This window comes from Polypterus senegalus, chromosome 1 (genome assembly GCF_016835505.1).
Source record: "Polypterus senegalus isolate Bchr_013 chromosome 1, ASM1683550v1, whole genome shotgun sequence".
NCBI classification, from domain to species: Eukaryota; Metazoa; Chordata; class Cladistia; order Polypteriformes; family Polypteridae; genus Polypterus; species Polypterus senegalus.
The window spans coordinates 178899249-178913097 of NC_053154.1; the positions used below are offsets into that span (position 1 = coordinate 178899249).

The 13849-nt window shown below is 40.9% G+C and overlaps 2 protein-coding genes across 2 annotated transcripts in view; one reads left to right on the forward strand and one right to left on the reverse strand.

Moving 5' to 3' along the window:
- tspan4a (tetraspanin 4a) overlaps positions 1 to 13849 on the reverse strand; it is a 429441-nt gene that overhangs the window by 319326 nt on the left and 96266 nt on the right. The window lies entirely within an intron of this gene.
- swap70b (switching B cell complex subunit SWAP70b) overlaps positions 13456 to 13849 on the forward strand; it is a 322658-nt gene continuing 322264 nt past the window's right edge. The window contains exon 1 of the mRNA XM_039768547.1: positions 13456 to 13593. Coding sequence (XP_039624481.1) covers positions 13456 to 13593 — 138 coding nt within the window. The remainder of the gene's footprint in view (positions 13594 to 13849) is intronic.

Sequence of the window (13849 nt, forward strand, 5' to 3'; positions counted from 1 at the left end):
CTTGACTTTTCACACCTGCAATTTGTAACAGCTCCTGGATCAGTTGGCTCTCGAAACTCGCCCCTTGGTCTGAATGGATCCTCTGGGGGAATCCATAGACACAAAAATATCTATCCCAGAGCTGGCACAACTTGTTTTGCTGACTGGTCTGAGCAGCAGAAAGCATGGGCCATCTTGGTGAAGTGGTCTGTCACCACCAATACATTCACACTCCTTCCTCTGGAGTCCTCGGCAGACCAAAAGTCCAGACAAACCAGCTCAAGGGGGCGTAGTCTTGATACTTTCGAGTGGGGCTCTTCCCTCTGGCTCCAGGGTCTTGCTGACTACACAGCGTTTGCAGCATTTGACATAGTCTCGGACATCGTGCTCCATGGTACTCCAGAAAAATCTCTGCCTTGCCAGGAACAGTGTCCTACTCTGACCCTGATGACCGCATCATTGTGGACACCACGAAGAACATGTGTGACTAAGGAGGAAGGTGTCATATACTGGTGGCGCTTCTTCCCAGTCACTGAGTCTTTACATACTCTGTACAGGATACCATCAAGCATTTTCAGTTTCTCCCATTGTTTCAGAGTCTTAAGAACCTTCAGCGATAGTACAGCCCTTTCTCTCCTTGACGGCCGCCTCCCTCGGGTGACAAATGGGATGACCTGGGACAATATAGCATCTCTCCTTTGCTCATCCTGGAGCTCTTGGAGTGAGAAGACGGGCAAAGCATCTTGGCCAGGTGGGATTAGCTGTTCCAGGTCTTGAGCCAACCAAGTGACCACCCTTTGGTTGGCTCCTTGGTCCCATTCCATATGACCTGAAAGGACCGCAGACACTTCACCGCTTGTCATAGAGCAATGTCTAAGGCTCTCAGGTGGGAATGAGCACTTGATACTCTGGTTGTTAGCACTGACTCTAAATGCCTCCTGGACCATGCCCTCTCTAACCTGCTCCGACTCCTCTAACAGTGCTTTGTACGGCTCTTTAATGAGCCTCTGGCAAACACGATTTTGGACAAAGGGCTGCCTGCTTAGGGCGTCTGCAACAATGTTCTTACTACCAGAGATGTACTTGATGTCGAAGTTGTATGGGGACAGTTTTGCTACCCATCGCTGCTCGCATGCATCGAGTTTGGGCTTTGTGAGGATGTAGGTTAGCGGATTGTTGTCTGTCCAGACGGTGAAGTTGTGTCCCTTTAGCCAATGGCTAAATTTATCACAAACAGACCATTTCAGTGCCAAAACTCTAGACGGTACGCTGGATAGTTGCTCTGAGCACGGGTGAGAGCCTTACTGGCAAAGGCAATGGGGCGTGCTTTACTTTCACCCTCTTGGACCTGAGATAGCACAGCCCTAATCCATCCTGCGAGGCATCAGTGGACAAGATGAATGGTCGACTAAAATCAGGGTGTGCGAGGACAACAGAGTCCAAGAGAGTAGATTTTAACTGTTCAAATGAGTCACGCTGCTCCTGCCTCCAGTCACTTGGGTGTAGTTTCCTGAACGAAGCAGCACCTCGTGCATTCCCTTTCCTCCCCTTAGGTGCAGCAGTCAGGGCGAACAAGGGCTTGGCTATACTGGAACAATCTTGGATGAACTGCTGATAGTACATGACCATGCCCAAGAATGACCTGATCTTCTTCTGTGATGGCGTTAAGCCATCCTCCATCATAAGGTCAGCCTCTGTCATAGCAGCGATAGCTTTGACCTTGTCAGGGTCAGTTGAGACACCACTTTCATCCACGATATGCCCCAAGAACCTCACAGTTCTTCTGAGTAGCTGGCATTTTTTTGGGGCCAGTTTCAGTCCATGAGCATGGAGCCTGCTGAAGACCATCTCCAGCCTCTTGAGGGCTTCAGCTTCATTGGGTGCATACACTAGTACATCATCCAAGTAACAGAGCATCGTCAGGAAGTTCTGGTCACCAAAATACCCATCATGAGGCGCATGAAGCTTGCAGGGCTATTACAGAGGCCCTCGGGAGCCTGTTAAATTCATACAGCCCCATAGGTGTGGTGAAAGCTGTAAGTTTTTTGTGTTCCTCTGCCATTGCGATGTTATAAAAGCCAGAGGTAAGGTCCATGGCACTAAAGATGGCGCTCCCTCCTAGAGCTGCAAGACAGTCAGACTGGTGTGGCAAGGGATGTGCGTCCTTGATTGTGCGCGTGTTCAGCCAGCGATAATCCACACATATCCTGAGATCACCATTCTTCTTCCAAACAAGCACTAGTGGGGAGGCCCACTCACTGTTAGACTTGGGATGATCTCAAGCTCTTCCATCTCTGTGAGCACTTGACGGAGCTTATGATATTGCCCTGGTGGGACACGTCGATATGGAAGTCTGAAGGGTCGATCATCAGACAGATGGATGTGGTGAACAAAGTCTTTAGCCATCCCACAGTCAAGCTTACTCTTTGAGAACACATCCTCATACTTTTGCACTAGCTGCAGCAACTGAGATTTCCAGTGGTGGGACACCTCACAGGAGTCAATATCCAGATCTTCCAACCCCAACTTATGTAGGCTATCGTGAAAACTGGGACAAGGAGGGTCACCTTGCTTGTTGGCCACTTCATCACACAGCGTCTGACTCTGCAGCTCAAGCTCCTCTGCTGGTGTCTGTCCAGTGGTCACATCCAAATCTTCAACAGCAATGCAGGGTGACACATTTGCAACCTTGGTGTTGCGCTTTAAGATGATTGGTTTGTCAGAGGTGTTCAAAATTCTTATTGGGACCCACTTATCACCACTCATGGAGCACACCGACCTGCAGACAATGATGCTTTTCTTGTGAGTTTGTGCCTTAGATGGTTCAATCAAAATGGCACTGCCCTCAGAAAGAGGTGAGGCTGCAGGTAATTTGGCCCAAACCAGGTGTTCTTGTTTAGGGAGAAGAGTCACTGCCTGCGCCAACCTGGCGGTTCCAATAGCCTCTGGGATTGTCTCACCTCTCCACCTGCTAATGCCAGACAGCATATTAAGAAACTGCACTATTTCAGGTGCTTTAGCGGACTCAGGTTTGCTTACAACATGCCAGAACTGAGGAGACTGCTTGAACCACTTTAGAAGGTGCTTTATAACATTTGTGCCCAGGATAAGCTGGTCTTTTGCCCAGGGACAACCAGGGCAGGCACACTGAATGCACATCCATACACCTCCATCATTAAGTTGTAAATACTTGGGCCTAACCTCAACTCCACCACAGCCAATGAGCACAACATCAGTCTGGATATTGTCAATCTCCAGTGCCAATCCAGCATTCTTTAGCACCTGCTCAGCTTCCTCATTAATGGTGCAAGCCATAGAGCCGGTGTCGAGCAACGCTTGTAATGAGACTTTATCACCCACCTGTGCACTGGTATAAAACAGACTGTCAGCTTTATCAAGTCTAATCATGTTCTGAAACAGTACAGTACTCCCAGGTGGGGCAGATTTCAGGCACTTTGTATACACAAACTGCACATCTTCATCAAGGTTGAGGGCTTCAACATTTTTACTCACACTGTCCCCTCCTGAGTGTGAGCAACTTAGTTTCCCTGATCAGATGAGCTAACGTTTTGTGCAATAATGGCTTTGGGGCAGTCTCTCCGCTGATGCCCTATTTCTAGACAGGTTAGACATCTCCTCTCCCGCATACAATGTGTTCGTGTTGAGTGAGAGGCGCCCCGCAGACTTGGCATGGAGGGAAACGTGCTGGGGTTGAAGCCTGTGGTCTAGCTGTAGCATGAACAGGCTGACTGGTGCGCTCCAACACTCTCTCCAGCATACTTAACACACGCTCCAGAGCATTTGGCTCTGAAATGACTGCCTCACTTGACTTGGTTGGATTAGGCGGGCTGCACCTGGCTGTGTTCACATGAGCACATGCAACTTCGGGTTCTGGCACACTGCTACTTGTTACGGTAGTGGCCACTTGTATAGCATGTGACTTGATCATGTCTGCACCTGATCTTTTAGCTCGGCATTCTCGCTGATGCTCATCTATAGCCTCTTGTACCTCTGTAATTGACCACTTGCTTGTAGGCTTACACTTGAAAACACATGCGAGACTACGGTCAGGACAGTTTCGGATAAACATCATGGCTATTTCTGCATCCATATTCTCTAATTTACTACCCTGACGTCCCAAGTGCCTATTAGCCACTTCAGCAGCTGTGTTCAACCTGACCCAGTAATCTATTGGCGTTTCTGTTGCTATTGGTTGGGTGGCATAGAAATCGCCAGTGGTAGACATGAAGCAGGGCTCTCACTAAAATAACGTCTCAATATAGAATAGATTGTCTCAGGGTTAACAGTAACACCAGGTGAGGGGTTGCTTTTCAGTCCCACTTTGACTATACTTTTTGCCTTACCAAGGAGGTGGTTCAGGACCTCATCTCCCTGTTCATGACTTGGAAGGACTTTTTTATGCAGGTACACCTCCATCAGCTCAATCCACTCCTGAATGGAGTATCTGTCTGCACCATCGCCACGATACATCGGGGGCTCTTTAATATCTGGCCTCACTACTAAGCTCACTTTGGACAAGTTTAGGGTTGTGTCAGGTGGTTCAACCCTAGCTGACTCAGCTGGTGGAGGCTGACTTGGAGTGAATGGGTGCTGACTAGCCAGCAAACAGCTGGCTATGGATTCACCTATCTGGCTCCCCAACTCACCAATTAACACACGTAATTGTTGTACAGTGTTGTCATTTGTAACGGGAGTCGAGAATTGAGGTTCAGGGGCAGGTATGTCATTTACACTTTCTGATTCAAATGGTTCATTTAAATCATAGGTTAGCACTGAGGTCCTACCAGCTGCTCCATCTATATTAAACAAACCCCTCCCCCTGCCTAGAAGTTGTGTAGAAATATTAAAGGTATGTTGACCTCTGCCTGCCATATCTCACACAGGAACAAAACAGTTACAATAACAGTGAGCAAGAACTATAAAGCAGTTTACATTAAATATTTCAACTTATGTCACTAACTCTTAACATGAACTTATATTAACCACAGTTGCGCTTATGCAAAACACCAAAAACCATCTCAGCAGCTACAAAGATCCACACTTCCACCAACTTGATATCCCACGATGTCACGAGCACACAGCTTGACCTCGGCGATCGGCAGTAGCTGATCAGTGGATCCGGGTCACGGCACCAGTTTTATGTAGCGGCTTTAGAATGGTTGCTGGTGATTTGGAAGAAGACAGACACAGCAATACCCGAATTCTGCCGTTTATTCTACAAAAGCGTCATCCAGCTTTTTTCTACAAGACAAGCAGTAAAGGGCACAGTCAGCACATGCAACGTCAGGCGCTCTCGGTCTCCTGCAAAAGCGTCATCCAGCTTTTTTTTCTTTTAATTAAACATGTATACACAAATACAATAAATACAAAATTTAACAATTGAATATAAACAACAATAATGAAGAACAATAATTAACGTTGCAACATACCTACAAGACAAGCAGTAAAGGGCACAGTCAGCACATGCAACGTCAGGCGCTCTCGGTCTCCTGTAGCAAGCCAAACAATATACCATTGAGGTTGAATCTCCGCCAAACCAAACACTTTTAAAACCCATTTCTGCCGACCAAAAGGTACAACAGAACCTTAAAGCACATCGACAACCACATGGCGTGATGGTTCCATTCAGTTTCATACAGAAAACACTTATTTAAAACTTATCAACTTATACAAGAGACGGAGAGCGTTGAGAAGCACCTTACCTGCAAAAGCGTCATCCAGCTTTTGCCAGGAGTCTGCTGTACGCTACATGCGCGTCCCGTGGGTGATGCATCAATTAAAGTGACCCCCCCGCTACAACAGACAAATAGGAACTATATACAACAGATACAATGATTACATTCAAAAATAAATAAAATTTACAATATATATAAAACAAAAGAAGTTCAGTATATATAAAAAAAAAAGTTTTGAGAATGTTCACAATAAAACAAACTAACTCAGCCACAATTACACACTTCAAGTCATTATTAGTATAACATGGAAAAAGTTTTCTGTTTTAGGTATGTGTTCAGCATTTGTTGTCTCACTTTTCCTGTCATCCTACATTTACCAAGATCGTTGTAGACACGGAACACACATGAAATGTATGTATTCCAAACAACCATATATTATTTACCCTGTACAACACCAGGCACCTCACTCCTAGATAAACACACTTGAGCTCTGAGAATTTTGCAACTGACATGAGCTGCGGTGGTGGGGGTGATGGGATAGCAGGCTGCTTGCTACTTGTGCTGATTGACACATTTGCAAAATAAAAGACGCTGATGGAGAGGTGCGAAGGAATTTAAGGTAGCCTGGAATTATGACTTTTTTCAGAGGCTTCAGGGATTCTAGTGTAAAGTGCTTTAAGCAAGGTTATCTTAGTAAAAGCTGCGTAGAAAAAATTAAATGTCAAAAATGTTCAGTCAAACCCAGTCATTTTGCACATGAATAAATTAATAGGTGCTGACAATAAAACCACACCCAATTTAAAAAAAAAAAAAAAGAGCACACTGAGTTGGAAAAGAAGAATATTTCTTCTTCGAATGTTTAGTTAAAGTCTAAAATAGGTGAAATATATGCTCTAATAGACTCTGCCAGTACAGCTAAATTCTGCACAGAAAGCTTGCAAGAGCAATTACATCTCCCTAGAAGAAAAGCTCAAGTCCACATGAGCACTGCAGAAAGGAACAAGTTAAATAAACAGAAACTAGTAAAATGTTTAATTTTATTAGATTTACAAGTTTGTGGGGTAGAAGAAAACATATTTATTAAATTGCTGGAGATTTACACACTGAACGTTATACAGTGAAAAGGAAAAACACCCAAATGCAAGAGGATATCACAAGATGGTCATACCTCAAAAGGATGTGCATCTACCCCAGATAAAGGCAGAAATGGGCTTGTTAACTGGTACATATGTACCTAAAGCCATAGAGCGATTGCAAGTCATACACAGTAGGGGTGAGGGTTCTTATGCTGTGAAGATGGCTTTCAGAAGGATTGTTAACACTAGAATTACCAGAGCCTACGAAAAAGCTTGTAGATCCATCCCACCTTAAACCGCTTTGCACTTCTCCATCAGGTCTTTTGTCCTGTGTTGATAACATGTGTTGATAAGCAGCAAGCAGCCTGCTATCACATCCCCCACCAGCGCACAGTTTTCTCAGCTCAAGTCTGTTTACCTGCGTGTCATATGCTTGGAGTTGTACAGAGTAAGAAGTCAAGCAAAATCACACCTTTTATAAATACTTAATCGTTTTTTGGAACACATGCATTTCAAGTGTGTTCCATGTCTACAACAATTTATGTACAGTAAACACATTGTTAAAATAGAAATGTTTTTCATGTTTTAGTAATAATTGACAAAATGTAGACATGAAGTGTATAATGCGTTAAGCCTGATTTCCAAATATCAAATAAACACTTTCACAAAAGGTACAAATATTACAGAACAAGTGCGCTTCTATTCAAGAATATAACTGCTGAAAAAGAACCCACGTTAGGGTGCGACATTGACACACATTTAATAATGTCGAAACGGTATCAGCTGTTGACTGGTAATCAAAAGTTCAGGGGTTCGATCCCCCACTTCCCCCATCTGACACTTTTGCGCTATAGCTCTGCAATCTACTTGTGACTTTACGCTGTAGGATGTAAGTAAATAAACCAAGGTAAATAAGAAAATAACTTTCGATCACAAAATGATAGTACATCTTTTTGGTGCTACTTCTTCACATAGTTGTGCTTCTTATGCTTTACGAGGAACAGCTGAGGATTCAAGAAGCACAGCTTCTACAGAAGCAATCAACACTGTGCTTCACAATTTCTACATTGATAACTCTCTAAAGTCAGTTGCTACTGAAGAACAAGCCATAAAAGGGAGGATTTCACCTGACCAAATGGGTGAATAACAGCCGAACAGTCTTATTTTCCATACCTGAAGAAGACAGGGTTATTGAACAAAAGGACTTAGACTTAAGCCATCATTTATTACCAATTGAGAGAGCCCTTGGCATTCAATGGTGCACTCAAATTGACAGTTTCAAGTTCCAGGTAAAGCTGCAAGTAAGCCTGCTACAAGATGTGGTATTCTGTCAGTGGTCAGTTCAGTATATGACGCACTTGGATTTTTAGCACCAGTTATATTGCCTGCTAAAAACTTATTTTAAAGGAACTGTATAAAGAGAAATATGGATGGGATGAAGAAGTCGAAGTTAAGTATGTACAGCAATGGAAAAAATGGATGATTTGAAACTACTTGTGGATTACAATGTAAGCAAAGACATCAAAATGACTAGGTTTCATCACATAATGTCTGCACAAATGCAACATTTTGGAGATGTTTCTGAAGATGGCTATGGTACTGCTTCTTATCTTGTCCTAACTGACAAAGAACATAAGAGACATTGTTCATTTCTAATGGGGAAGTCAAGAGCGGCACCACTGAAACCTGTCACAATACCAAGGTTAGAATTAACAGCAGCCACGGTAGCAGTAAAAATAGGTAAGACAAACTGCAAAATCCCCTGCAAGAGTCAATCTTTTGGACTGAAAGCACCACTTGTATTAAGGTACATTGCAATTGAACGTTCTCGCTACAAAACCTTTGTTGCCAACAGAGTTACAGTGATAAGGGGGCACTCATAGCTCTCGCAATGGAGAGGTGTCACATCTGCTCTGAATCCAGCTGACCAGGGACCAAGAGGATCAACCACAGAAAGCTTTATCAAAAGAAAGATGTGGATTCATGGTCTGAACTTCCTGTTAAAGCCAGAAAACAAATGGCTAAAAAGGCCTGATGAAGGGGGGCTTGCTTGTTAATGAAAATTCAGAAATAAAAGGCTGTGTAGTAAACTCAACACATGCAGGAGAGAAAACTGAAACAGTAAAAGAACTTGCAGTGCAGACTACTCCTCAGAATGGCTAAGTCAGAAGAAAGCAGTAGTGTGGTTTCTTAAATTCAAGGAAGTTTTATTGCATCTAAAAGATGAAAGAAAGGCATTCTAATATATGGTCAGCCAATCTGAACACAGCCCAGAAAGACAAAAGAAACTAATCACAGAACATATGAAGGAATATAAATCAACAATGAAGTTAAAGCCACTTTCTTTAGAAGACTTGTCTAAAGCAGAGAAGGAGCTTATCTGTCTCTGTCAATTATAAGCTTATCCAGAAGTGTGTGAAGAAATAAATGCAAGAGGAAAACAGATTAAGGGTTGGGGAACCATCCCCGTGTACTGTTGTACCAAACAAGTTAGTATGCACTGAAATAACGGTCAAGTTCATGAAAGAAACAGTTGAAAAATAAGTTTGTACAAACTGAGCAATTTATATGATTTGAACCAGAAGCAGGCGGAAGGAAGGGATGACGTAGTTAGAAGGTGACAGACTGATGTCATCGGAGAGCGATGGGAAGGGACGTCGTCAGAGCTGGACGGACGAAAACACGGAAATTTCTTCACGGGACAGAGCAAAGTTTTCTGGCATGGAATTCAAGGTGCGGGAAGTTTTTCTTCCGTTTTTCTAGTGATGAAAACAGAAAAGCATTAACATGCTACCTTAAAACCTGCTCCTGTGTGTTTTTTCTCCCTCCATCTGGGCCTTCAGCTGCCCCCTAATCATGATTGTGTGACAAGAGATTAAATCTTTTCTCCCTTGGATTAGTGCAGAGGCTTATGCTCCTTTTAAAATATATAATATACTGTAGTATATTGTTCTGTTTAGGAATATAAACAACAAGCAAAATAAATTTGTAGACAATTCAAAACTTTTTGGAGAGGATCATCCCAGTCATTACAAAGGGACTTTGATGGAATTCAAACGAGGCCAGATTTATGGCAGATGAATTTTAATAAATAAATGTAAATAAATAAAAATAATTTGTAAGTTGTTACATGTATCAAGGAAACATACTTTAAAATCCATTCTTGGCAAGAACAAATAGACACAGATAAGTTGATTAAGAGTAAATTTTGAAACATGAAAATATATCTTATGAGCAGCACTTAGGAGTCATAGTGGACTCAATTTTGACATTCAGATAGAACATAGAGTTCATTTAGAAGATTAACAGGATGTTTGATTACATGGCAGGAATTAGTGAGTACATGTTGTGGGAGGATTGTTATACAAGACTATTTGGATGTGGGCTAGAAGGAAAGACTGATGGGAGATGAATTTGTTTTATTTATATGAACAGAGATTAAGAGGACACATAAGTGTTCAACACTATTAAGAGAATGAATATGTGATTCCAACTGTTACTTTAAAATTAGATCTTCACAGAACAGATGGAAGCTGGTTAAGGGTAAATTTCACACAAATGTTAGGAAGACATTTGTTACACAGAAGACCATAGATAAGGGGAAAAAATATTAAGAAGTGTGGCAGATAGTAGTACAGTAGAAACAAACCTCTGACTTTGATCCATTAGGATTAAAAGTCAAGACGGAGGTAAAGAATTTAGGGGTAATTATTGACTCTGACCTAAATTTTAAATCACATATTAATCAGATTAACAGGACAGCATTTTTTCACTTAAGAAATATAGCAAAAGTTAGACCTCTTATAACTTTTCAAGATGCTGAGAAATTAGTTCACACTTTTGTTTTCAGTTGGCTAGATTACTGTAACGCACTCCTCTCAGGACTACCCAAAGAAGACATCAATCAATTGCAACAAATGTAGAATGCAGCTGCTAGAATCTTAACTAAGAAAAGAAAATCTGACCGCATCTGTCCAGTTCTGATGTCACTACTTTGGTTACCCATGCCATTTACAATTGACTTTAAAATACTGCTTATGGTTTACAAATGCTGTCCCTACATTAATGGATTGAAGGCCAGAGGTCCACATGACCATCATCATCAAGTTCTTCCATGTGAAGCCTGAAAACCATGAGGACTGACTGAGATCATTTATGTTAGGTAGAATGCCTAGAGCGGGCTGGGTGGTCTTTGTGGCCTGGAAACACTGCAGATTTTTTTTTTCTCCAGCTGTCTGGAGTTTTTTTTTTTCTATGTTAATTAGTATTGCCTGATTTTATTTTTATATTTTGTCTTTTTTCTCTTTCTACATCCTGTAAAGCACTTTGAGCTACATTATTTGTATGAAAATGTGCTATATAAATAAATATTGTTGTTGTTGTACATTTAGAACTTTTAAAACCTGTCTTAATTATTATGCTATTATATTTAATAAAAAAGTCAGATGAATGGGGATTGATAAGCTATACTGACCCGAAAGGCCAGTCCCTGTCAAACTGGTTCTTATGTTTCTTTTTTATAATGGCTTTACCCTAACTGAACTGATTTAAAACAAAAATAATTGGAGCTTGTAAACAGGCATTCTGTGTCAGAAGACCCTACTTTTATCTAGCTTGGAAACATCTGACACAAAATTGAAAGCAACCCTGGACAGAAAGCAAATTAGATTGATTAAACAACCTAACATTTTTCTGTTGTGGAAGTTGCTCAGCTGTCATACTGATGTTACATTTTGCTTGAATGTGTAAAAGCTTCCTGATATCCTTGGCAAGGTGAACTGAGCTTCTACCACGAGTGGATCCTCTTCTGTTCCAATGGATGACAAAGGAAGATAATTTAAATATATCAGACTTGTAATCTAAGCAAAATGTGCATTTAGTTATGTCTGTGCAGCAACCAATTACATCACGCTAAATTGAATTATATATGTATATTTGATTTCAATGGCAATGTTCGGTCAGATGGTTGTTTCAACACTTGTCTATCCAAACGTCCCTTTCACACAGTTTATCCATAAACCTCCAGTGATTAATACACACATTCGGAATGAGCTGAATCTACGACATACACCCCCCTCTGGAAAACTGATGTAAAAGGTTAATATATGATAGACTATATACCGTTGTGGTTTTATATTTATTTCTTTTCTCCTTTTATGGTTGTTCAGCATAACACACACAGGTTTCAACCAAACAATAAATATAGCCATATTTATTTCTGCTATGCACAGGGCTTAAAATTCACTTTGGAAATTGTTTGGGACTTGGGAGGGAATCCCCCCTTAAGTTTAACACCAGGGGGCTTTTCAGACTCTGTGGGATAAAGAAAGGAGGGGGAACAAAACACACAATTTAAAAATCACTCTGATAATATTTCAAGTATTTTTTAATGTAACAATTCTTTCTGTTGTTTACAGTAGTTTGTACATTTTGAGTGGATCAAGTTCATCCAGTCCTTTTGATGTATTGTTGTTAATTTTGGAAATATTAAGTTCACATTTCTTCAACATAACATTTTTGTAAGAGTTCAAATCTATTTAAAGGAATACTCCACACAAAAATGATACTTTGTTTATATGCAGGATATAGTGGGTTGGACAATGGATGTTTATATGTTACTTACCCCATGTAGATTGTAGAAATGTCAGAGAAAAATTTTTATCTCATGGTTTTATGATTAACAAGAGAAAACAGTTTTTGATACATTTGTACAAGTAACTATTTCATGATGAGATGTACATTCCAAAGCTTTTTCTAAGACTACAAATTTTGAAGCTTACAAATGCTGCCATGATAATTAACCTTCTTTCGTTTGAGAATATTCTATGATGAGTTAAACTGTGCATACTGATTAGCACTAGAATTCCTGAAGCCTACGAAAAAACTTGTAATTCCGGCCCACCTTAAATCCTTTTGCACCTCTCCATCAGTGTCTTTTGTTTTGTAAATGTGTCGATCAGCACAAGCAGCCTGCTATCCCATCCGCTGCTTGACGGAGCTCAACTCAGGCAAAAAGTTCTTCCAGCTCAATGCTCCTTATCTGCGTGTGAGGTGCGTGAAGTTGTATAGGGTAAATAATACAGTATACTGTCATTTGGAATACATGCATTTCATGCATGTTCCGTGTCTACAAAGATCTGAGTAAGTGTAGAATGAAAGGAAATGCAAGGCAAGAAATGCTGAACACATACCTAAAACAGAAACTTTTTCCATGTTATACTAAGAATAATGTTAAGTGTATAATGTGTGAAGACTTTAGTCCAAATATCAAACATGTGCGCTTTTATTCAAGAATATAACCAAAGTAAAAAAATAAATAAATAATCATTCAACTTACATGTTACTGTTAATGAGTTACAAACCCACGCTCAAATGTAAACAGATTGGTTATGTATTCTTGGATGGTAAAGAGGTAAGAACTCCTGCCTTCTAACCAGAAGGTTGCTGGTTCGAGACCCAGTGCTCTGTGTTTTGAGTAGTGAGCTGCTATTATTATTATTATTATTATTATTACAACAATAGAATAAAAACATACATTTCATTTGAGTCTGTAACAGCCAGTGTAATTGCGGCTACTTGGAAAAAGTTAGCGCTTTTTTATTATTCAGTTTTATTCTCTTAGTAACGTTCACGTGGTACAACGAGCTTGCCTTTCCCACTATGAGTTAATGCTGTCTATCTCCATTCTTTTCACAAGAGCAGCAATGGCCACAGTTGGTACTGTAGCTGATGCCTGCTCAGAACTATTTGTTGAATCAGCAATCAAAGATATTATGTCCCATGATCACTATCAGACTGGACTAAGGCAGAACCGTAACAGACATCTTCTTCACAGCGTTAAAGTAAAATGGGACTTCCATCTGCAGCTAAAGTAACTTTAGTATGCAAGCAATTCGCCACGCTGATGGAGAGGTGTGAAGAAATTTAAGGTGGTCCAGGACTGCAAGTTTTTTTGTAGGCTTCAGGGATTCTAGTGTTAACAATGAAAAATGGTAAAATGTGAAATGTAGATCACACTGCCCCTTCTTTTGATTCCTTTACTTCAAATTTTCATATTTCACTTTGTCTCGGACTGCATATAAGCAATTCCTGATGTGA